This window comes from Nelumbo nucifera, chromosome 8, assembly GCF_055504915.1.
Source record: "Nelumbo nucifera cultivar China Antique chromosome 8, China Antique-T2T, whole genome shotgun sequence".
Lineage (NCBI taxonomy): Eukaryota > Viridiplantae > Streptophyta > Magnoliopsida > Proteales > Nelumbonaceae > Nelumbo > Nelumbo nucifera.
The window spans coordinates 14,863,507-14,890,139 of record NC_142656.1 but is presented as its reverse complement, the minus strand read 5'-3'; the positions used below and the strand labels follow the sequence as shown (position 1 = coordinate 14,890,139).

The window sequence follows — 26,633 nt, the reverse complement described above, 5'->3', positions numbered from 1 at the left end:
TCTCTATTGCACAACTAAATGAAACCTACTAAACCAAGCCCTTGGTGATTGCTTTAGGCCATATAAGGACTTCTTCAGCTTGTACACTTTCTGCTCACTGCCTTGAGCACAAAAATTGGGGGTCGCACTATGTACACTTATTTTTCTACAAGATCATTGTTCAGGAAGGCATTTTTGATATCTAACTATATCATCAACATATACTACCAGGGCTGTAATTTTACCTTCCCTTATTTTCATAAACAATGTATGGTCAGACTGATGCTCCTTATAGCCTCTCTACTACACAACTAAATGAAACCTACTGAACTAGGCCCTTGGTGATTGTTTTAGGCCATATAAGGACTTCTTCAGCCTATACACTTTCTGCTCACTGCTTTGAACACGGAAATTGGGGGGTTGCACCATGTACACTTCTTTTTCTTCAAGATCATTGTTCAGGAAGGCATTTTTGATATCTAACTGATGAAGGTCCCAATCAAGGTTAGCAGCTAGGGAAAAAAGGTCTTTGATAGCGTTCATCTTAGCAACCAGAGCAAATGTCTATGCATAATCTACTCCATACATTTGATTAAACCCTTTGCCACTAATCGAGTTTTATACTGTTCTACAGTGCCATCTACCCTGTGCTTTACTGTGAACACCCACTTACATCCAACTGGTTCCTTTCCCTTAGGAAGATCCACCAATTCCCATTTGCCATTTTTATGTAAAGCACTGATCTCTTCTTTCATTGCATTTGTCCATTCAAGCATTAAAAGAGATTTTGCCACATTCTTAGGAATAGGAACACTGTCAGTGGAAGGGAGGGAGGCACAAAAATAAGGTGAGATGTTCTCATAAGAAACAAAATGTGAAATGGGATGTTTAGTGGTGCAAGACCTAACTCCCTTCCTTTGAGCAATGGTAAGGTCAAGGTCATCAACAACAAAGGTATCAATAGCAATTGGATCAAATACACCGATAGGGATAAGTGTACTTGGGTGGATAGGATTAGCCTTTAGGGAATCTGATGGCATTGGTGGTACAACTTCTAGATGCTTGACAACCCTTAAACTTGGTTGGCCTTTGTGACAACGAAAGAAAACACAGAATGGAGGAGGATCAGGAAGAGGAGGGAGCTAAACCTAAGCATGTTTCTCCTCGCTCCTACTCTCTTTCTGAGGAAAAATAGAAAAAAGGGTGACTTTCAAAGAAAGAGACATCCATAAAAACATAATATTTCCAAAAAATAGTGTCAAAACACTAGTATCCCTTTTGCGATGAGGGATACCCCAAGAAAACACAATAAATAGCATGAGGATCTGGTTTACCACGATTAGGACTGGGAGAAAGTCTTGAACGAAACAACGACAACCAAACACATGTATAGGAAATAAGGGAGCCTTGGGGAGCAAGAGTTGATGTGGGGCCTTGTACTCCAACCAACGAGATGGCATATGGTTAATGAGATATGCAACACATAAAACAACGTCTAGCCAAAAATGTTTTGGGACATTCATATGTAATAGTAATCCATGAGAAACCTCAAGAAGATGTCAGTTCTTTCTTTTAGCAACACCATTTTGTTCGAGTGTTTGGGCACCAGAGCTGCGGTGAAGGGATTCGCACAAAGCAAAAAATTTCGTGAGGTCACTATGAAAATATTCTTTGGCATTATTGGATTGGAAGATATGGATTTCAGTTTGAAATTGGGTGAAGATCATTCGTTGGAAATCTTTTACAAATTTGGCACTCCATCTCTTGATCACATTGGATACACCCATGTCATCAATAAGTGTAATAAAATACTTGTAGCCAGTCTCAGAAGGCAAAGTAATAGGGCCCCAAACATCAGAATGAACAATATGGAAAGGAAATTCAGATTTATTATTTCTTGAAGAAAAATGAATTCTACAATGTTTACTTAATTGACAAGTTTGACATGTAAACTCTGATAAACAAAATTTTCAATGACTCAAAAGATAAATGACTAAGACGATTATGTCACAAATAGACCTGACTCTTACTATTGACTCATGGACTCTGTTGCCACAAGACTAGCCTTATTCTCCAACATGTAGAGCCCATCCACCATACTTCCTCTACCAATTGTCTTCCTCGAGGCCAAATCCTGTATTACACAAGAAGGAAAGGTCACTAAACAATTTAACAAATTAGTGATACTACTAACAGAAAATAAGTTAATAGGTGTTATGGTTCATATTTGTACTTGTTTCAGTTATAAAATAATAGAGAAACGAGTAGAGAAGAAAGAGGGAAGAGAGAAACAAAAGAAGAGAAGAGAAGAAGTTGAAGAGAAGGATTGGTTTGAACTAGAGAAGAATTCTCTCTCTAGTCGGCCAAATATTATTTATAAGTTTCTAATTAAAAGAACAAAGACAATTATGCCCCTACTTAAGTATGGGACACAACACTTAAACCAAAATATAATAAACGTTACACCTCACTCTTAACATAAAACAAAATGGCCAAACTACCCCTATACAACCAACTCTAACACTCCCCCTCAAGCTGGTGAGTATATGTCATATAGTCCTAACTTGTTACATATGTAATCCACTCTTCCCCGACTCAACCATTTGGTTAACAAGTCTACCCATTGACTTCCTGAGTTTACATATGCAGTAATTATCACTCCACTGAGCACCTTCTCTCTCACAAAGTGACTATCAACTTCTATATGTTTTGTTCTCTCATGGAAAACTGGATTAGAAGAAATGCGGATTGCAGCTTGGTTGTCACAATATAGCTTCATAAGGGTATCAATCGAATACCCTATCTCTTGTAAGAGGTTCCTCAACCATACTAGTTCACATGTAGTGTGTGCCATGGCTTTATATTCAGCTTCAGCATTGCTTCTTGCCCCCATTGTCTGCTTCTTGCTCTTCCATGTCGGCAAATTTCCTCCAAGAAAGGTACAATACCATGTAGTGGACCTCATGCCAGATATTGAACTGGCCCAATTTGAAGGGAAGGGAGATCCATCATATGGATGGCCGAACCATGCAAGGTGGCTGGGCGAAATTTCAAAAATTTATTTTCTCCCTTCCGGGAATCATATTCCTAGTTTTAGAAAAATTGCATTTTTCAAGGATCGTTTTGAAACAAACTGGACCAGATCTGAAACCAAAAGAATGGGAGAGCAATACCCGATACGGAATCCACACGTGTAGCTCCCAACGTAGGTGTCACGCCCAAAGAGGGTACCAAAACCCGCTTTCACTGAAGATGGCACAGCTTGAGATGAAGCAGGTTCAACAATGCAGTCCTTCAGCAAGAACTGCAATCCTTTAGCAAGGATCAAGCAAGGGATGGTGAGCACGAATTAAATATGATTTTTCTTGCAAAAATCAGAATCAAGATCCAATCTTGATCAGTCCAAGAAACTGGAGATCGAATATGGTAGGGTGGCAAGAACAGAGGGAGAGAACTGAGAGCAGGAAAAGGTTAAACTGAAGCAATCCGCCCCCTCTATTTATAAGGATCAGCTTCTCCTAATCCAATTAGGAGTTTCCTAATCCAAATCTTTATTTGGATCTGGACTCCTTAAGTGATAAGGCTTATCCCTTTATCTTATCTGTTGATCCAAACCCAGATCCATTACCCATATTCGCCCTATGTCACATGACACACATGACTGCTTAAGCTGTCATGTGACACCCTGATTAATCATATTAATCTTGGTCCCTAGGCCCATTAAGTAAGTGGGCTCACTTCCCCTTTTAATTGCTGGTGAACTTGGCTCTCTTTGTATGGCGTGGTTTCCATCAGAGAGAGTGTAGTCCCTGATCATTCACTTTGTCTGACAAAGGGGCTGATCTTGTCACTATGATCACCCACTCGAGTGAATTCTCAGACTGCGCCAACATACCTAGGTTTTGACCCATGCTAAGGATCTCACTGATTGGCATATCAAAGACAGCCCAATCCAACACCTAGTGCAGTACCATAATCGAGTCTAGGGGTTAGGTGTAACTTTTCAGTTTTGCCCACCAGTCTCCAAGGTCCAGGGCATAACTAGAAAATGGTTTGGGTTCAGTGTTTCAAGTAAATACACACTACATGTGCTTCGGGTCTCACCCTGGCAGCTGAGACAAGCTACCCCAATTGACTTGGCAGCACATTAGTGTCAGCCTTGGTAGGATAAACCTCCCCAGGTCTATCCAACGGCTAAGAACATTCTAAGCTAATACGAGTCTCATAAGTGTCCAGTTTAAAGGTAATTACACAGAAACATACCAGATATAATATGAATCAATTATGTACTTTTATTCATTTACAATAAATGCATATGTACATCAATCTGATTGGAGCCAAGGGCATACACTCTCTAACTGTGTATCCCTCTATCTCAAGACTTTCTCCATTCTTATATAACAAGCCATAACCTAGAGGCTAGAGCTCCCTTCAAGTACCATACAAGCCTTAGAACTGCATCCCAATGTGGAACCCAGGATTCTGCATCAACTGACTCACCACATTACCTGCAAATGATATATTTGGCCAAGTAATTGTTAGGTAATTCAACTTACCCACCCAGTGTTTTAAAGGCGTAAGGCACAGGGGCCAATTTGCGCCCAAGGCGCATGCCTTTTTGAAACAAGTCGCAAAAATACAAAAAAATGCTAAAAAAGAAAAAAAATTAAAAAAAAAGCAAAAAATAAAATATTAAACATAATATTAAAAAATATAAAGTTAAATTTTAAAAAACCTATTATCCAAAATTAAAATACATAAACATAACATGTACTTAAATGTATCTTTATGTTTTCTTTACAAAAAATGTATTCTTTGTGTTTTATGTTGTACCATATCTTGCAGGATCAGTTTGTGTCTGAGCAGTCACAACATGGTGACAGAGGCCCTTTGATAATGAATGCTTTTGAGATGATTACCCTTTCTCAAGGGTTGAACCTCTCAGCCTTGTTTGACAGGCGACAGGTAGAGCTCTCTATGTTTTGGCCTTCAGCTTCCACTTTACCCTTTAATGACCAGCATCAGAATGTAATCCATTCTTAATTTCTTACAAAGACATTAATTGTGTGTAAAGAATATGTAACTTGAAACTATTGTTAGTTTTAATGCTTTCTTAGTTGTGTGTGATTTCTAAATTTCTGATTATTTTATATTTATATTAGGATAATATAAAATTGGTATAACAGCATTCAAAAGCAGGCTGTTCTCTTTGGAACTGGGACCATCTGTTATTGGAGGAGTCTTCAGAGACAACAGGGGTGAGATTACGGCCCTGTTACAGGATATAAGATTGGTATAGACATTAGACCTTCACAGTTATTAGGGTGGAGTAGGGGGACATTAAACCTTCAGGCAGCTGGCTTTTTGTACCTACACTACTATAGATGCTAGGTCATCAGCATCTAGATTGAATATCTCATTCATGCAGATCCCTCAATGGCTGGGTCAGCCAATTTCTTGGCATGGATGAAGAAGGGAGCTTTGCATTAAGTGTCTGAAAATAGTGCGACTGTTGATGAGTTTGTACTAGAAAGCTATTATATATTTTACCTCTTATGTAGGGTCTATTTCGTGAGTTAAGGTATAAGAAAAGTAGCAAACTGTATTTGATATCTTTGTTCTTTTTTCTATTTCTAAATCTCATTTAATCTCATTATAGATAAGAAATTGGAGTTATATGTTTGAATGGTAAAATTACTAGTATTAGAAATGAACATATTCATGTGGATTTAAGAGTTGTTCCATACATGATAGTAGACTAGATTGTTTAGACATGTGAGTAAAAGACCAAATACTGCACTAGTAAGCAGTGTCCTGTTGCAAGTTGAAGGATCTAGAAGAGATAGGGGCAAACCAAAAGAACATGGGCTTTATAGTAATCAAAGATGACTTGAGTGTGTCAAGACTGCTGGAACAGACCAACGAAGGCAGTTAATTAGTTTTACAAGAGGAACAGAAGGCAGTTAATCAGTTTTACAAGAGGCCACACCAGCACAACTAACCATCCACTTGTAACAACTGCCATCCACTTGTAACAACAACTGCCATCCACTTGAGGGGTGTAAAATGAAAAAGGAGTGTGGTTCCACAAAAAACTGAAAATGTTGAAGGCCAAAATAAAAGAGTGGAACAGAGATCAGTTTGGGAGAATAGAGGAGCACAAATCCAATTTACTTTCAAGCATTGAGGTTTTGGATGAGAAGGAAGCCCAAAGAACAATGAATGAACAGGAGAGAGAGTTAAGATGGAAACTAAAAAAAAAGAATTGGAAATTGATGGAGAAATCTTCTCCTCTCAAGAAGAGATAGAAAGGATTTTTGTGGATCACTTCAAATCAAGGATGAGAGGACCTCTAAGCATTAGAGAGAGGCTGGAAGGATTAGAGCGGCCAAGGCTAGACGAGAGCATTTCAGGTTGGCTGGGAAGGAACTTTGAAGAAGAAGAAATCAAACAAGCGGTGTTTTCCATGGATAGATCAAAGGCACTAGGCCTAGATGATTTCACCATGGCCTTTTACCAAGATTGCTAGAGAATAATTAAGGAGGATCTGGTTGAGGTTTTCAAGGAGTTTGAAGAGAGACATGTGATTAGCCTTGGAATAAATGCCACTTTTTTAGCCCTCATTCCGAAAAAGATTGATGCTAAACACCCAAAAAACTACAAGCCCATTAGTTTGGTGACAAGCATCTATAAAATCTTGGCAAAGATGCTATCCTTAAGGATCAAAGTGGTCTTACCATCTATCATTAGTCAAGCTCAAGGAGCCTTCATACAAGGTAGGCAGATAACCGATCAATTCCTAATAGCAAATGAGTGTGTAGAGGATATGAGGAAATCAGGGGGTTCAGGCTTTGCTTGCAAGTTGGACCTTGAGAAGGCATATGATATGGTGGACTGGAGTTTCCTTTTGAGATACTTAGGACTTGTGGGTTTGGGGAGAGGTGGTGCTTATGGATGACTGGTTGCCTCACTTTGGTTCATTACTCTGTGCTAGTGAATGGAGTGGTAAAGGATTTCTTTCCAGCTTGCAAAGGGTTGAGATAGGGTGATCCTCTTTCCTCTTTTCTTTTTACTTTGGTGGCAGATGTGTTGGAGTAGATTAATATCAAAAGCAGATAGGGAAGGGGTAATAGATGGTTGGAAGATCGGAAGGAATGATGTCTCTATAACTCATCTCCAGTTTGCAAATGATATTATTATTTTCTGTGAGGGAAGCGAGCCAAGAAGAGTGGGAAATCTTAAGGATCTAATATTATACTTTGAGAGAGTTTCCAATCTAAAAATCAACTTTGAAAAAAGTTGTGTAGTAGGGGTCAATCTGGATGACAATGAAGTTGAGTCTATTGCTAACTGCTTGGATTGCTTTATTTCCTCTTGGCCCTTGACTTATTTGGGTTTACCTTTGGGTGGGAGTCCTAGGGAAAGCAGATTTTGGTACCCAGTGGTTGAGGAATTTGAAAGAAAGTTGGCAGCTTGGAAAAAGAATTATATCACAATGGAAGGCTAACTTTGATTAAGGCTACACTTGCTAATTTACCAGTCTATCTCTATGTTTAGGATCCCCCGTAGTGAGGCTAGGAAATTAGAAAAAATGATGAGAGGTTTTCTTTGGGAACTGGGGGAGGAGAAAAAGGACCACTTAGATAATTGGGAGACAGTTTGTCAGAGTAAAGAGGCAGGGGGTCCGGGATTAGGGAATTTGGTCTTAAAAAATGAAGCTTTATTGGGAAAGTGGCTATGGAGATGGCCTCTGGAAAGAGAGTTTGTGGCATAGGGTTGTGCTTAGCATAGTTTTCAAGGCGTCAAGGCGAGGCTAGGCGACAGGGGGGCACTTAGTCGCCTAGGCGATGATTTTTTTTTAAGTAAAACCATATATCCTAGGGTAGTTCCGTAGTTCCATAACCATCTTTCCTTAATAATTATTCATAATTTTCATAAGAAAAGTATAAATTTCATGTTTAAGTCTAGAAAATCAATATTTTATGAGAAGAAAAAGAACAAAGTAAATAAAATTCAAAAAATATAGGGGTTGAACCCCTACTTTTGTTATAGGAAAGAAGAAAAGAAAAGGTGGAAGAAGAAAATGTGTTGATTAGACAAAATTTTAAGTTTTTCCTTTGCTTATAGGTTCAGGGTTTGAAATTTTTGAGGGGTCAATCAAGGATCAAAATTTCGATATGATACGCCCCATATCGAGTGTATTGTATTGTATCTTTGGGGTCCTGATACTTGTTTACAGGTGTTTTCGAGGACCCATTTTTTTAAATAATATATATATTTAAAAATGAAATTGAAAACCAAAGAAATAAAAAAATAGGGGAAGTATCATTATAAGTACCGAAACACCTCTGTCAATACACAGAGGTGTATCGATATTGTGAACCATGGGTTCAATACAATAGTTAGCAATGTTGCATTGATTAAACCCTAGTAGAATAAGAAAATAATAAAAAAATTAGTATATAAACACATAAAATGAACATTCTAGTTTAATAATGTCTATTTTGTAATTATAATGTCAAAAAATTAAAAATATAAAAGTATTTTATAACCCAGTGCACAAAACTGCTAGGCGATTGGGTGAGGGGAGCCTCCAAGGGCGCCTGCCTAGGCATCGCCTTGACAACTATGGCGCTTAGTATTCATGGCTATTCTGTCTCTAGTTGGGATGCTGGGGTATCTCATCAGGCTACCCAAACAACACCGTGGAAGGCAATACATGGCATCCTCCCCAAGTTCCTTCAATTTGTAAGGTATGATACTTGCTCTGGAAATTTGGTTCTTTTTTGGGAAGACACTTGGGTGGGTAATCAACCTCTAAAAGACCTATTTCCTTCTCTATATGCCCTTTCCCTTTACAAAAAGGAGGTTATCTCTGTCCTTCTTCCCCCTCCAGTTTTACCTTTATCCTTGAACTGGGACTTTGGTTTTCGTAGGGGCTTAAGGGAGGAGGAGCTTGCTTGTGTTACTCAACTTCTATCCATTCTCGAGAGTGTTTGTTTGGACCCCTCCTCTCCTGATAAAAGGGTGTGGACTCCTATCCAAAAGGTTCTTTCACCTGTGCATCATTCTTCAAATCCCTTGTTTGAGCACCTCTTTTGAGCCTTTCCCAGTGAAAGAAGTTTGGACAAAGCCTGTGTCCCCCAAAATTGCTGTTTTCTGCTGGGAAGTGTACCTTGGTAAGATCAATACTTTGGAGAACTTAGAAAAGAAAAAGCCTTTTATTTGTTTGTCCCCAAACTGGTGTGTAATGTGTAATTCTCATAGTGAGGACTATTACTGGTGTGTAATGTGTAATTCTCATAGTGAGGACTATTACCGGTTTCTTGTTCCTTTGCTGCAGCTCTTTGGGAATGGATGTTTGTTTTGTTTGGATGTAAGTGGAATCAACCAGCAGAGGTAAAATCATTATTCGCACCAACTACCTTTGTTTGCCTAACAAAAAGAGGAAGGAGTATGTGGAGATGTTTTAGAGCAGCCACCTTATGGACAATCTGGGAAGAAAGAAATGCTAGAATTTTCCAAGAGAAAGAGAGGTCCTTTACAGAAGTGAAGGATTGTATCTTAACCAGGACTATCCATTGGTTGAAATCCTTGGCTTCTTTCAGCTCTTTTTCATTTGATGACATCTGGAGAAATTAGGCCACAGTTGCACACACTTCGGTTAGGAAAACCAGAGCCACTATAGTTTGGGTAACTCCCCCAGAAGGTTTTTTTAAACTGAACTTTGACGGAAGCAGCCAGGGTAACCCAGGACCGTCTGGCATTGGAGGAGTATTGAGGAATGAAAATGGCAACATCATATCCTTATTCTCAGGCCCGATAGGGATAGGGGACTCTACAAGAGCTGAGATATTGGCTGCAGTACAGGGAATTCAGATTGCTAATCAACTAGGAGTGGAGAACCTATTGATTGATGGGGATTCTAAGGTGATTGTGGGCTGGCTGTCGAATCCAAATTCGGTTGTTTGGAGTTATAGGGATCTCATCAAAAAAGTTAAATGTTTAACAAGGCACATAACATGTAGATATCAGTGGGTGGGTAGGGAGGCAAATGCTTTGGCTGATCATCTTGCTAAAAGGGGGCTACTAGGGACCATTTATTCTGGGCAGCATTGTAATTTTTTCTGATCTTTTGTAACGGTTAGGGGAAGCTGCGTCTTGTGCCTCTCCAAGGGACTCTTGTAAAATCTTATTCCTATTGTTTAGTGAAATCATTTTCAATTATCAAAAAAATTTGATACACACCATTTGTAGCAAAAAATCTTGATCCACCATTTCTCACTTCCAGTGGTTGGGTTAGAATAGGTGGATTAGGTAGGGTTTCAACCTACCTTTATACCATTCAAATGGGTCATAAATGGATGTGGGGTGGCTAATAAGTAGGTTGTTCTTTAACCCACATCCAAGCCAACCGAATCCATTCATTTGCTATCCCCAATCCTGTACTAACATGCAGCCTAGTTGATAAATATATTTTACAAGGATAATTAGAACAACTGGCTTTAATGACTCATCAGTTGTATTTATTAGTTACTTGAAGTATAACCCAAATTCTTTTGAAGACTAGAGGTGGTTGGAGTAGGATCTTCAAGCATGTTGTGCACTCATTTAAGGAATGGCTAGCATAGAAAATGGGGAAGCGAGGAGGTCATCATGGAACTAGACACAATTTATGGATTGTGGAGTGTAGGCTGCATGGGATCTAGATTTCATCTTGATCATATTAAGTGAACATGCAATTGACCTGAAGAGAAACAGAAGGAACATGATGATGGGAAATAGAAGTTATGAGCCCTCCCCTCAGTGACTGACATACATCATTACTGATTTTTGGTGATACATATGGTCTCATTTTTTCCACCATTTTCCACTTTAAGTGGCTGAATATGTGAGCTTTATTTCCAAAAAAGACTATGAAGCACTTCTTTATACATAAGAGGTGGATTAGAAGGTGAGGAATCAGTTCCTCTCCTAAGCCAAGGCAAAAGATCTCTCCCAACGAGCTTAGTCTATTTGTAGATTGCCAGTAGGCATCAAATGATTTCAAATCTTGAAGAATGAAAAGGCTCACCTTTCACAGAAAACAAACATGATGGGACAGCTTGGATGTATTGTACTTCTTTTGGAGCATAATACAAATTTAACCCTCATTTACTAACAGAAAGTTTTAATTTATGGTGCAATGGAGCCTATCCAAATGATTTTGACTGGAAAAATTAGGGGCATTGACATTGAGAACCCTAAAGAATTATGATAAGGAACTTTTTTGGTTTCCAGATGACAATTAGCAAACAAAACAACTAGGATGAAGAAGAACATCCTTCAGTAGATTAATGCGGTAACAACAACAATGCTGTTATGATCTCTCAAACCTCTATAAAACCCAAGTCCTACTAGGGCACACTCAAATGGGAGATAGAAGAAAAAGAAGAAATAGGTACATCCTTGATTTCTTTGTTAACTACGTAATCCTGTTGAATTTATTTTTCTTTTTCTTTATCTTGACCAGGATTGTGTTACAAGTGTACCTTGAAAGATCAATATAGCTTTCTTTTGTTTGAATCAGAAAGTAAGTGGCCCTTTAGTTTCTACTTATTTGGAATTCTAGTCTTCTCATATCCACTTTTATAAGGATGCGTCTTATTGTAGGTGACAAATCATGGAGCATTCAAATATATATTTCCACTAACTAGTCACCTGTGCAATGCATGGAGTTAAATAGAAATTTAGTAAGAGGCTTTGGAAAGAAGCTTTTATGTGCATACCAACTAATAAAAAAGTCTTTCAGACCTATTGATGATTTGAAGCAAAAAAGTCATAAAATATCATTCAGTGATTGTTTTGTAGCATTTTAGTAATTATGAGACATTAGTGAAATAAATGATGATACTTAACTAATATTTAAATATTTATATTATAATAAAAAGGTCAAAGAAAAAGAAAAAAAAATCCTTCCTCATAGATGGCTTTATTCTAGTTTTATTATTGCAATAGTTTCAATTTTTGCTACATCGACAAAATAATTATTAATAGATAAAAAGTGCAAAACATGAGTGGGAAGACTTTCAAAGCTGAACAAATTTCTCAAGCTTGACCAAACCCATCTAAGCCCATCCCAAGTTGTGTTAGGTTTAGGCTAACTTGGGCATTGACCTTAGTCTGGGTCCAAGCTTAAGGTCCATGTCTATGGTTGGGCTTCAATTGGTCCTTAACTCATCCACCCCATCCAATTTATACCTCTATTAGAGGGAGTTAAGAGGTATTTGGATAGTTTTAAGAGGAGATAAAGAGGGGTTTAATGGGGGGGGGGGGGGAGTAGGCTTGTAAATGGATCGAATTCGAATCGAATCAGTCTAGATTCGAATTCGAAATCGATTATAAAAACAATATTCAAATTCGATTCGATATTCGACGGATATCGAATGTTTTAATTTGAATTCGACTGGCATGAGGCCTAGAATCTTAAATGTCTAAGTTTGCAAAGAAAAGCAAGTGATTAACTTGAGAAAAGAGACAGGGGATTGACGGCAGCAGTTGTGGGTTCTCGGCGGTGGGCCAAGTGTGAGTGTGTGACGGTGGCAGTCGTGGGTTCCTGACGGTGCAAATGCGATGGTAGTGAGCAGTGTTGGACGGTGACGCTGGACTGTTGCAACACAACGACCGGTGATGCTAGACAGTTGAGGGCCTTGAGGCGTTGAGTTTGAGTTTGAGTAGTGGCGAAGGAGATGGTTGTGGCCGGTGACCGGTGCTCGACTGCTATCATAGATGCTGTCGTTGGTGCTCACAAATTGCAAAGATTGGGAATAAAAAAGAGAGGAAGAGAAGAGGAGTGCGAATAGAAAAGACGGAGGGAGAGAGAGGAAGAGAAGAGGAGGAAGAAGAATGAAATTAAAACTTAAAAAAGAGGGAGATGAAAGGACAAGAGAGAGGGGGGGAGAAGCCCGAGAGGGCGAGAGGGGAGGGGAAGCGTCATCGGGAAGAGAGAGAGAGAGAGAGAGAGGCCTGAGAGGGGAGGGGAAGGGTCAATGGTCATCGAGAAGAGAGAGAGAGCAGGGAGAGGCCCGAGAGGGGAGGGGAAGGGTCATCAAATGACCACTCAAGTAGGTTAGGTGTAGGTGACATCATTGCATGTCAGCTTTTTTTATGAGGGGCATGACCCCTTTTTAAGACTTTAAATGTATACAATTATTATTAATATATATTAATGTATATAATTAATCGAATTCGAATTGGATCAACGCGAATTCGAATTCAAATTCGATAAATTAATTGGTAAAATGTATAAATTCGAATTCGACCGTTAAATTTATCGAACCGGCCATGAAACTGGGACTGGTTCACCGATTTTCTGGTTAAACTGGCCGGTCAGCCGATTTTCACTGCTTTTTTAGCAAACGCAGTTATTGGGGTAGGCCCGAACCGGCCAAGGTCTGAGGTCACGGTTCAACCAGTCGAACCGGCTGGCCCAGTCTGGTTTTCTAAACATTGCTTGAGAGGGTATTTATTGCGATTTTTATATTTTTAATTTACAAACAAATAAACCATGTGTGAGAAAGGAGAGGTCCGTGTGAGCATTGAAGTAAGGACTCCTGCCCTCACTCTTTATGTATATGATTTTCTTTTACCATTCACTTACAGGACAGATGAGAGTGTAGGTACATAGTGGTCACTCAGACCATCAGAGCACAGAGGGTATCAAATCAACACCACACGAATGCCTGCAATGAGTCCATAACTCATCGCACGTTTGTGATGAGCTCATAACTCATCGCATGTTTGTGGCAAACTCGTACTCGAAACAGGTTGCGATGAAATCTGACCCGCGTAAACCTGCGATGAGCTTTAGACATGCATAGACTTGCGATAAGTTTCAGACACACGTGGACTTGCGATGAGCTTTGGACACGTGTGATCCCGCGATGAGCCTTGGACACGCACGGGTCTGTGATGGGCTTCAAAGCTATTTTAGAACCGCAACAAGCATAGAACTACAACGGACCAGAAATAAATGTTAGAAACATGTTATGGGCTCGCGCGTAGGATCTCGTCACGGGTCGGTCCACGGGGAGAAAGCCCTGCTTTCCCTTGCGCCTTCCCTTGCATGCAGACCCTATTGCGGAAACTGAATGGGTGATTTGTCCAAGAGACCACCCGAACTCTCCCTTGGGGTGATTTGTCCAAGAGACCACCCGAACTCTCCTCACTCTTTTCTTGACTGGAAAACTGAATGCTTTATTTCAATTCGTGGCTCCTTAAATAGGAGATTATAGAAGGAAATTCCTAATTAAACTCAAACTCCAACTTGAACTCAAACTCCTAATTACCTACTCCTAATGGTAACACAACTCTTACTTAAGATAAGGTAAGATAAAGATAAGGATAAGGGATGAGGAATGGTGTAGTTGGCGGCGAGTTGGCGGGCAGAGCTGATGTGGTAAGATGAGTGTGGGCCCACCCTGATGAGTTGTCATGTGGGCCCCGCCCTACTGCTGCGGCCGGGCGGTGCGCGCGTCTCGCGGTGCTGCTGCCTAGTGCTACCGCCGTGCGGTGCGTGCTGCGCGCTGTCGGACGGTGCGTGTCGCGTGCTGCCGGGCGGTGCGTGTTGCGCGCTGCCTGGCGGTGCGTGCTGCTGTGCGCCGCTGCTGGGCGGTGCATGCTGTTGTGTGGCCTGCTGGGCATGCTGCTGCCTATGGCTGCGCCGCAGTGCGCTGCCGGGCGGTGTGTCCATAACATCACACCCCTCCTGGACTACGAGCTTGTCCTCAAGCTTGAATACCGGATACGTGGCTTGGAACTCTGCCAACGGATCAAACGGTTGCACCCTATTTCTCAGTCCACCAACAGTATGAACAACAGGGACTGCCCCGTAGCTCAGTGCATAAAGCTGGTTCAGTCCACATGGCTCAAATCAAGAAGGCATGAGTAGGATGTCTGCACCAGTAGTTATTCAATGGGCCATTTGCACAGAGGAACCCACCCAACCCCTTATTTTGTCATGGTGTTGACTCTCAAGATGTTTGAGAAGCTGTTCCCGGTCAAGTCTCCCAGTGCCCAACATGACTAGTTGCACATCCTGGTCCACCGTCCAAGGATTGGACTTAGCAACGAGATCAACACCTTTCTGATGGTCAAGCCTGCCAATGAATCCAATCAGAGGAACATCCTCCCGAAGAGGAAGACCAAGCTCCCTTTGTAGAGCTCCTTTGCATTGAGGCTTGCCAGTCTGAAGAGTCTCCGCAGGGTAATTGGTGTAGCCATCCGATGCCAGGTAAACATCTAACTGTGGGTTCCCTTCGTTTGCATCAATCCCATTCACGATGCCCTTCAGCTTCCAATCAAACTCATTTATTATTTGATGCAGACCCCAGCCACCTTCTTTAGTTTCCAGCTCCCAGGCGTAACCATGGCTTACAGTGACTACACGATCTGCTGCTCGCAGGCCAGCTGCAAGGACATTGAAGTGTTCCCCACCTCCTGGGTCATATAGTTTGAAGTAGTTTTGTGGAAGATCCACATAACAAAAATCGCGTACTGGACCACGACCCCGGTGTGCTATGTTGTGGATCACAAGAACGCACCGGGTATGCTTACAGAAGAGAACCTCAAGAGCGGCCTCCCTATCCTGCCCATCCACCTTATATCTCTTGCGCACTCCTGTTTCTTGGGCTTTTGCACAGTTACCATACCGTGGTGCCACAACCATAACTCTATGTCCACGTCGAGCCAAACCCTTCGGTAAAACCCCAGCAACATCGCCAAACCCACCTGTCTTCGACCAAGGAGCGCATTCTGCAGGTACCAATATAATGTTCGTGACATTGTCCCGGCCAAAGGAGGAGACTTTACAGTTTCATCCTCCGTGCGCTGATCCTTGGGAATAACTGCGGCTGTAGGGGCAACGATCTACTGTTCACTGGATGCCTCTGCCCAGTTCGGACGACGACTGTTTGTGTTGGCGATTCCCTCATAACTCCCTTCTTTGTTGGAGAGGAATGCTTCCAGCCGGCGTCGCAGCTCCCAGACATCTTCCTTGACTTCACGAACCTACATGCTGGTTTCTGCTAGCCTATGTTCTAGTTCGTTGACCTTGGATGATAGCTGCTCCATATTGCCCGTGACGTTTGGCTCTGATACCAAATGTTATGGGCCCGCGCGTAGGATCTCGTCACGGGTCGGCCCACGGGGAGAAAGCCCTGCTTTCCCTTGCGCCTTCCCTTGCGTGCAGACCCTATTGCGGAAACTGAATGGGTGATTTGTCCAAGAGACCACCCGAACTCTCCCTTGGGGTGATTTGTCCAAGAGACCACCCGAACTCTCCTCACTTTTTTCTTGACTGGAAAACTGAATGCTTTATTTCAATTCGTGGCTCCTTAAATAGGAGATTACAAAAGGAAATTCCTAATTAAACTCAAACTCCAACTTGAACTCAAACTCCTAATGGTAACACAACTCTTACTTAAGATAAGATAAGATAAAGATAAGGATAAGGGATGAGGAATGGTGTAGCTGGCGGCGAGTTGGCGGGCAGAGCTGATGTGGTAAGATGAGTGTGGGCCCACCCTGATGAGTTATCATGTGGGCCCCGCCCTACTGCTGCGGCCGGGCGGTGCGTGTGTCTCGCGGTGCTGCTGCCGTGAGGTGCGTGCTGCTGCCTAGTACTACCGCCGTGTGGTGCATGCTGCGCGCTGTCGGACGGTGCGTGCCGCGTGCTGCCGGGCGGTGCGTGCTGCTGTGCGCCGCTGCCGGGCGGTGCCTGCTGTTGTACGGCCTGCTGGGCGTGCTGCTGCCTATGGCTGCGCCGCAGTGCGCTGCCGGCGGTGTGTCCATAACAAAACACGTGTCTTTAATTTACGCGTGTGACGGAACGCTCTATGGGCTTAATATGGGCGTACCAGCTAAATAATGACGTCATTCATGCCACGTCGGTTAAAAGGGTCACAAAAGGAAGTAGCACACGTGGATTATGAGAATCCTCGGACAAAAGGAAAGTTTATCCTTGAGATATCTTGTAAGACGTGGCGAAACCCTAGCAATGCTCCCTGACAACTAACAACAAATCCAATATTCTCTTTCCTAGTGGGAATCAAATGCTTTTGGCTCCTTCCTTTCGGGACCTCGGGATCTCTCCTTATAAATAGAGGTCCACCTTGTAATCATCTTATCATTCTATCATTCTCATTTGCCCTAGCCTTCAGCCTACCTCCTGCACCTGGTCTTCCTTCGTCCTTCAAGGAGACCCCCGTATGTAGCCTCACCACACTTACAGAGAGTGTTTGCTGAAGTAGGATTCTAACATCACATATTTAATAACACAGAATATTACCATGCATGTTGACCATATAATACAATGGATAAAGTGATTTGGGATAAAGAGTGATCTTCAAGTTTTACAAATCAGATGTTGCATGGCTTCTGGTTTCCAATTGTGGGGGTAATGGAGAAGTGCTTGTTTCTTTTAATGTGTTTTGTTAAACAAGTAACTTGGTTTATCAGACAAATCTTATTTGAAATGTTCCCATATAAAATAAATCTTACCTGTCTTACCAGGATTATGTTAAACGACAAACTCGTTTTGTCTCACGTCAACCGGCAAGGGTCATTACATCCACCGTTGAAGCTGTTGCAGAATCCATGGGTCTCAAGGTCCATTCGCGTAACTACAAGGTAAACCCTCTAGCAGTTACTTTTTGCTCATTTGTGTGTTTTAGTAGGAAAGTTGTAGCAAAATTGCAGCTTTTAGTTCATTACTCCAAGTGTTGAATAGTCACTTGCACTCTTCCTTTTAACACATTTTTTTTTTCTTTTTGGATTACTGGGGATAATGTTGAAAAACAGGATGCTTTTCTATACTTCAAGGTGTGAAGGTGTGGTTCCATTATGTCTTCATTCATTTGTTCTGTTGATGTGGTCATATCTCTCTCTGCCTCGTCAGTACAAGAGGGTTACGTTGTCCTTTGATGTTTACTAGATTTGATAGATATGAAATATTAACTCCTAATTAGAATCTAGAGAAGCCAATTCTTTGAGTGAAAATGCATTTAGATGGCCTTGTGCAGTATAACTTCCATTAAGTGAACCTGTTGGGAAATGAGCCAGAAGGTAATGGTTTATAGTTGAATGTTGAAGGCTTGAATGTTTGTTACTATGAGGTTTATCTTTATGTACAAAATTATATTATATTGTTAAATGGACAAAAGAAATTTTAAATCTTCTAAAATATCTATATTGAGTCTATTTTCTAGAATTTTTAATTTCTCTTTGTATGTGGAAGAATTGTAACTCTAAAGCGAACCACAACCAGCCCCTTCATCCCTTCTCTCATTATCCAGTTTTGACCTTAAATACTGTGATTCTGTGAAACAAACCTGATTAGTCAATAACTAATTGTGATTGGACTTGTTAATACCTGGATATTGTTGTGCTTGAGCTATTTTTTCCACCTAAAACAGAAAAGAAGGTTGAGGTACCCTATTTGGAATTCTGTTTGGGAGTTATGTTTCACAACTTGATAGAATGTTGGAGGATTCTGTTTCAACTCAGTGATGTCTGAATTAACTTTGATTAGATATATAGACAAAATTGGCTGCATCAAGAAAACTCAATTTCAAGAAACTAGGATGAATTCCGAGAACCAATATCTAACATGTTTTCAAGTATTTTGAGAACTTTGATATTTCTTTTACTTTTTAATAATATTTTGAAATTTCAACCATATTTGGCTGGCTCGTAAGAAACTATTTAATTTCAAAATTTTTTCTAGTTTAGGATTTTGTTTGATTTTAATCATTATTGTAGTTAAAATACTGACTTGACACTTTTGGTGTGCTGAGTCTTGGATATAGCGTTTCTAATTTTTCATTAGGAGTTTGATCTATCATCAAATGTTCATGTGTTGTGAAAACCAAAGAGGGGAGGTGTTTATTGCAGTCACTTTGCAATACCTACTACTTTACGGCCAAAAATCCTTGAACTTCCCAAGTGTTATTTAATTATTAGTGTTAGAGCCATTTGTAGAGGGGTAGTATAGTCAATTTACATTGTTTTATATGCTTGATGTAGCTACAAGTAGATCCTAAGTTAAGTGATGTGTCCCACACTTAAGTGGGGGCATAATAGTCATTTTCATTGTGCATTGTTTTAGAAAACTATAAATAAAACTGGCCAACTAGAGAGAGAACTCTCAAGTTCGAACCAGACCACCTTTTCTCTTCTCCTCTTCTCTTCTCTTCTCTTTCTTCTACTCTTTCACCATTACTTCTCTCTCCTTATTATTTTGAACCTAAGAGCATCAAAGGTCTGAACTTTAGCATGGTATCAGAGCCAATATAATCAGTTCAGATCAACCTAGTTTTTCTTCTTTTCGGTGCCCATCCTCTTATGTTTTTGCAGGTTTCTCAGTGGTCGATAGGAGTTTCACAGAAGGGCTGAAAAGAAGTGATTGTTTTTTTTTTTTGTTTTGGAGGTTTTCATGCCTCCAATGGGGGGTGTTGTGGCTGTTTTGTGTGGTTGGTAGAAAACCCTCTATTTGATGGTTTGAAGAGGGCTGATTTCAGTGGTGTAGTTGACTAACAGTGCACGTCTGGTTTGTGGGCTCAAATAGGTAGGTTGCATGGGTGTTGGAGTGAGGAATAAGTTTTGATGTGTTGCAGGACATAGTACTATATATGTGAGGTGTATTCTGGTGGTTTAGGGTGCTGAAAGTGGAAGACAGCACTGGTGTTGTTGCTGAAAGTGGTGAACAACAGTGAGTGTTGTTGCTGAACAACAGTCATTGGTGTGTAGCGGGGTGACTAGTTAGTGAGGTGGAGTGGTAGATTAGTGATCATTTTTTTTTTGAGCAGCTATGGGAGGCAACAATGAATGCAAGCCTAGTGTATGGTTCCCCTTGATTACTTGAATGTGCAGATGATATCTATCAAACTGAATGGTGAGAATTATGTGCCTTGTGCTAAATCTGTTGAAGTTTTTCTAAAAGCTAAGGTGAAGCATGTGAAGGAAGATAAACCCTAAACTAATTCTCAGGGGTTCGATGAGTGGAAGCAAGATGATGGACAAATTATGACATGGTTATGGAATAGTATGGAACCCAAGATCAGTGTGAACTTTATGTTCTTAGGTACAACCAAGGAGGTTTGGGGTCATGCAAAGAAGCTTTATTCAGGACAAGACAACACTACTAGGGTTTACCAACTGTACCAAGTGTATTTTAATCTGCAACAGGGTAATCAAAGTCTTGAGGAATATTATGCTAATATGAGAAATTTTCAAAATGAGTTCAATGTGTATCATCCACTTACATTTGGTGTCAAAATTCAGCAACAATAGAGAGAGTAGTTGGATGTAACCAGATTTTTAGTAGGGTTGAAGTCTGAATATGAACTAGGGAGAGCATAGATACTAGGTGGATCTGCCCTTCCCTCTCTTTAAGAGGTGTTTGCCTCTCTCCGGAGGATCTCAGTTGGACCTACGGAGAACTCCACTATATCAGATAGGTCTACGTTTATAGTAACAAGAGATGGAGGCTGTAGAGGTAGAGGAGGAGCTTGGGAAGTTCAGCTTGGTGGTGGTGGTGGTGGACCCATGTACAGTCGTGGTGGTGGTCGTATTGGAGGTCGAGATTCAGGGGGAGCCCGTGGTAGAGAACGTAGTAATGGTTAAAGGAGGTGTACACATTGTGGTATGGAGGGACATATTATCAACTTTTGTTATGATCTATACAGCCCACCTTCAACCTGGGTAAATCATGCAATGGCTACTGGTAGTGGTTCAAGACAGGAAACTCAGCAAACTGATCAGATACCCTCTATATCTACGGATGCCTCCAGAAAGGAGATGATGAGTGTCCCACGTGATGAGTATGAGCGGTTCATTCAGGCTACATCTCAGTAGAACACGACTACCCTTGCACACTCAGGTATGACTTGTTTGACATCCAAACCTTCCCATTGGATTATCGATTTTGGAGCTTCCGATTGTATGATTGGGACTCTAGGTGTGTTTTCCTCCCTTTCTCAGTCATCTATATCACACTCTTTTACTCTTGCTAATGGTTCCACATCTTCCATATTTGGTGTTGGTAATGTTGACATAGATTCCTTATCCTTGTCCCAGGTTTTGTATGTTCCCAAGTTTCCCTTTAACCTTATGTCTGTTAGTAAATTGACCAAGTCTCTTTAATTGTTCTATCACTTTTTACCCTTCTTGTGTTTTTTAGGATCTCAAGACGAGGATGAAGATTGGTGGAGGGCATGAAGCTGGTGGACTATATTACCCCCAGGGTTTCGGGTGTGTGTTTTGTCCATAATCTTGGTCATGGGATGGACGAATTAGATGCTCGATCCACTAAGGCTGCATTTGGAAACAATGCAAATAAGTATGATTGCAAATATGTAGAGTGTAAAACGGTTTATATAAATTGCAAAATTGGGTTAGTTTTGCACTGACAAATTTACCTTCTTACCAAACAGACTTTTAGCTATAATGGATGCAAAGATGAATTCCAATAAAGCATATGCTTTGATGTGCTTTTACATCTTATTATGAATGTCAATATGCATTGGTTTGTCATTTGTCAGTGCATAAATGTAGTGTTGCCAAACACAGGCAAAAGTGAACCAAAGTGCAAATTTACCCTAAACCGGGATTTACACTCCATTTGCATTGTTTCCAAATGCAGCCTTAGTGTATCTTTCTTGGCTATTCTAGGACTCAGAAAGGGTATAAGTGTTATAACCCCAGTTCTCAGTGTTCTTTTGTGTGCCCTTATGTTACGTTCTTTGAGTGTGTTCCTTTTTTCTCCAAGTCGGATGTCTCTTCTCTTCCTCCACCTCCACTTCCTGTTCCTGTTGAGGACCCCATTCCTCTTGTTCCAGTTGTGACCAAGTCTTCGCCTCCAGTGCAGCTTCCTATTGAACGACCACCCATCCGGCAAGTGTATACGCATCGTCATGTACTAGCTCCTCCAGCTTCATCACTATCGACAGGTTCGGAAGTTGTTCCCAACCCATCCCCACCCCCTATTTTTGACCTTGATCTCCCTATTATTTTGCGGAAAGGTAAGCGCGGTTGCACTCTTCATCCCATTTCTAATTATGTTTCTGTATCTCACCTTTCTGCTTCCCATCGCTAGTTTGTTTCTTTGTTCCTAAGGATGTCCAGGAAGCCCTTCTCCAAGGTGGCGCCAAGCAATGGAGGAAGAACTCTCGGCTCTAACTCGTAATAATACGTGGGATCTCATCACTCTTCCGCTTGGTAAGCATGTTGTAGGTTGTAAGTGGGTGTATGTTAAGATTTTACCTGATGGGAGTGTTGAGAGATTGAAAGCTCGGTTGGTTGCCAAAGGTTATTCATAGATGTATGGTATAGATTACACAGATACCTCCTCCCTAGTGGCCAAGATTGGCTCCATTCATATTTTGATCTACCTTGCTGTTATGTATGATTGGCCTTTGTTTCAGCTCGACATCAAGAATGCCTTTTTACATGGTGACCTCCTTGAGGAAGTGTATATGGAGCTACCACCAGGGTTTGTTGCTCAAGGGGAGGATGGTAAGGTGTGTAGACTTAAGAAGGCTATTTATGGGCTTAAATAGTCTCCCTGTGCACGGTTTGGCAGATTTAGTGAAGTGGTGAAGAAATTTTGCATGAAACTGTGTCAGGTCAACCATTCTGTATTTAGCTATGAGTCCAGTGCTAGAAAGATTTTATTGGTGGTATATGTAGATGATATTGTTATCACTAGCAGTGACAGGTTAGGAATTGATAGGTTGAAGACTTTCTTGCATGATCACTTCCAGACAAAGGACCTTGGCAAATTAAGATACTTCTTAGGGATAGAGGTAGCGAGGTCCAAGCATGGTATTAATTTGTGTCAGAGGAAATGTGTTCTTGATTTGTTGGAGGAGACAGGGTGTTAGGTGCCAAACCAACTGAAACACCCATGGAACCGAATGCCAAGTTGAGTAGTGATGCAGGTGAGGAGTTTGAAGATCTTGGAAGGTATAGGAGGTTGGTAGGTAAGTTGAACTACCTAACCATCACTCATCCTAATATTTCATTTGCAGATAGTGTAGTGAGTCGGTTTATGCAGAATGCTCGAATCCCACATTGGGATGCAGTTCTAAGGATTGTGCAGTACTTGAAGGGAGCTCTAGGTCGTGGCTTGTTATATAAAAGTGGAGGAAGTCTTGAGATAGAGGGATACAATGATGCTGACTGGGCCGGTTCCATATCTGGTAGAAGGTCCACTACAGGGTATTGTACATTTCTCAGGGGCAATTTGGTGACATGGACGAGTAAGAAGTAGACAGTGGTAGCAAGAAGCAGTGCATAAGCTGAATATAGGGCCATGGCACACACAACATGTGAACTAGTGTGGTTGAAGCATCTCTTAGAGGAAATGGGGTACTTGATTAACACTCCTATGAAGTTGTATTGTGATAACCAAGTTGTGGTTCATATTTCTTCTAATCCTGTGTTTCATGAAAGAACAAAACATATAGAAGTTGATTGCCACTTTGTAAGAGAGAAGGTGCTTAGTGGAGTGATAAGTATAACATATGTGAACACAGGAAATCAATGGGCAGACTTGTTTACCAAAGGTTGAGTCGGGGAAGAGTGAATTACATATGCAACAAGCTGGAACTATATGACATACTCACTAGCTTGAGGGGGAGTGTTAGAGTCGGCTATAGAGGGGTTGTATAGTCAATTTACATTGTTTTATATGCTTGATGTAGTTACAAATAGATCCTAAGTTAAGTGATGTGTCCCACACTTAAGTGGGGGCACAATAGTCATTGTGCATTGTTTTAGAAAACTATAAATAAAACTGGTCGACCTGAGAGAGAACTCTCAAGTTCGAACCAGACCTTTTCTCTTCTTCTCCTCTTCTCTTCTCTTTTCTTTCTTGTACTCTTTCACCATTATTTCTCTCTCCTTATTATTTCGAACCTAAGAACATCACAGGTCTGAACTTTATCAATTACCAATAATAGGCTGTTAAATGGACCTACTATCAAATACAGTAAAGGACGAAATTTAGTAATCTTCTAATTATGCTCCATTTTGTGTATAAATCTATGAACTAATTGAAAAGAAGTGGTTCAGAAAAACTGATTGGTTTTTCTTGATGGACCTGTGATGCATATAAGCATTATGGCCATGGTCCTCAATCTAGAAGTGTCTAGCCACCACCATCTATGCAAACTTGATATGATAATTTTTTTACGGAAAACAACACAAAAACATGCATGTATTGAATATAGTTTGCACGCTTGAGGTTCACATTCTTAGGTGATAATTTTAAGTGGAAATATCTTGAGGTTCACACACACACACACACACTATATATATATATATATATATATATATATATATAAGGGAGAAAGATTATTCTTCTTGTAGAAATAAACTAACCTTATTGAAGTAATGAAGTAATGTTTAGTTAGGATCATGAAAGAGTTTGTGATAAAAAAACAACAGAAAGAAAGTAATGGCTTTGATTGCCACTATAACAACCACCATAGTATTTTTTTTATTCCCTGGTTAAGACAAAAAAAACAAAAAGAGTGCAGATTTTTCAGCTACTCAACTTTAACCTTACTATTTGAGAATAGGGCTTCAATCAAAATTAGGAGGTCATAAATATTTTTTGCTCAAATCATACGTTTCAGTTAGATGCAAGACATAAATCATAATTTGTGAGGAAAAACATATAGTTCCATCCAAAGATTTCATCTACTGGGCTAGCAAGTTTAAATATATGTTGTCATTGGCAGATTGTAAAATTATAAGACTTAAAATGAAAGTGGACAAGATATATTATGGTGGATAGAGACATTTCATTTGTCCTATCTGTTTAAATGTTGCTCCAATTAAGTAGTGTACCTAGTATGCCATCTTCTGCAAAAAGATGAGATAGGCAGGGGTGTTAGGATTCTCCGATTAGGACATGCATGCCATGAGACCATCAAATGGTGGTTAATCTGCATCTGTGCCGCATGCATTGCTAAGTCATCTGTTCCTTAATGGTGCTCAGATTTGGCTGTTATCAACTATGATGCCTGGATATCTATACAAGGGTGTCATATCATGTCGGGTACTTCAAATTTTAGTCTAGGTTCTGCATCCCACACCACACCTTGTACAGCCACCATATCTGGGTAACATAGGTGGTTTTCAAGTGAGCTGATTTCTGCTTGTTTGACTATGAATACTTTGCTATGACTTTGTCTCTAATGCAGTACTCTGTTAATCTTTGCTGCAGATGAGACTTGAAGGAATATCTGCAAATAAGGCTGGGCAGTTTGCTGTTGCCCTAGAGGTGTCTTCCTATTTCTAATAGTTGCATTTCTCTCAAGTGAAGGCACCTCTTTTCTAATGGAGCTTTCGTGCTTCATTTTCAGGTTTTTGAAGTTGCTCCTTCTCTTTTCATGGTTGATGTACGAAAGGCTTCTGGTGATACTCTTGAATATCACAAGGTTATATTGCCTTTCTTTTTCTTGTGAATATCCAATACTGTCCTTTTGAACTTGCCTTCTCTAAAATTCTCAGGTCTGGTTGAAATTGAACAGATATTGAAATTGCTAAACCAAGAAACACACTCAATTTATTCTGCCACAGTTAATTTGTCGCATGGCTGATGCAAACTTATGAGTATAGACCATTCATTCATTCAGTCAGGACCGTTTAGATGAAGCATAGGCTAAATATGACATTTCATTTAAAGTTGTAGAACTTTTTGCTCAGATGTCAAGGCAAATGTTAGATGCATTGAACGTTAGGCCATCATCATCATCATCCAAACCTTATCCCAACTATATGGGAATGGGTAAATGTTAGGCCATCCGATTTGAACAATTTATTGTTATTGCCCATCATGAAGCTATCAGATGCTCAGATTGTTAATTCTATTTGGCCACATAATGTTTTATTATGTGGTTCAAACAGTAGCAGTTTCCCACTAAATAAGACACATTCTTATGTTTATCTCCTGCTAACGGTAGCTCTCCTTCGATCTATATATTTGCAGTTCTACAAAACCTTTTGTAGTAAACTCGAGCATATCATCTGGAAACCAACTGAAGGTACTGCAAAATCAGGTATGCTTAGACCGATGACTTGCTGATCCAGTTCGATGGGTGTGATGCATATCATTGAGCAGATGGACTTGACAAGTCTTTCCCCAGGGCTTGATACTCCGTCATTACCAGAGAAGTCTTGGCAACTATCTTACTGTCTATATTTCTTGTATGGCTTGTAAATTAGAATCTTTGTATTAGGAGTTGGGTCTGGATAGGCCCATGGTATAAAGGTATCCAAATTATTAGATAAACCACGTAAGGGCAGTCTTATCAAATGTATAATTCTGACTTCTGAGTAAAAGTGAATCATGAATGAAAGTCTTTCACCTTGTCTCTTCTTGCTTATTTTTGAGTTCTTTCAACCGTTAAGATGCACCGGTGCAATTGGAGGTAAAGATATTGCTTAACAAGATTCAAAACAGTTGGTGGTTGAAGACTTGAAAGAATACAAGTTACCAGAGGAGCACGTTGTCTAACCTGTGCTCCAAATATATAGAAGCCTGGTTGCAAGGTCATGTGGCCTGAACTCCAGTGAAACTTGCATGCGGACATTGCGGTGTTCAAACC

The 26,633-nt window shown here is 40.5% G+C and overlaps 1 protein-coding gene across 5 annotated transcripts in view; it reads left to right on the top strand.

The window, feature by feature from the left end:
- Window positions 1-26,408, top strand: part of LOC104592446 (CBL-interacting protein kinase 24) — a 49,536-nt gene extending 23,128 nt beyond the window's left edge. For 4 of the 5 annotated variants that reach the window (XM_010251821.3, XM_010251822.3, XM_088892853.1 and 1 more), the window contains exons 11-15: window positions 4,825-4,944; window positions 17,530-17,646; window positions 25,250-25,306; window positions 25,389-25,463; window positions 26,015-26,408. In XM_010251821.3, the coding sequence (XP_010250123.1) occupies window positions 4,825-4,944; window positions 17,530-17,646; window positions 25,250-25,306; window positions 25,389-25,463; window positions 26,015-26,110 (465 nt within the window). In that variant the 3' untranslated portion in view covers window positions 26,111-26,408. The remainder of the gene's footprint in view (window positions 1-4,824; window positions 4,945-17,529; window positions 17,647-25,249; window positions 25,307-25,388; window positions 25,464-26,014) is intronic. The other variant, XM_088892854.1, reaches the window with a different exon arrangement.
- The last annotated feature ends 225 nt before the right edge of the window (window positions 26,409-26,633 follow it).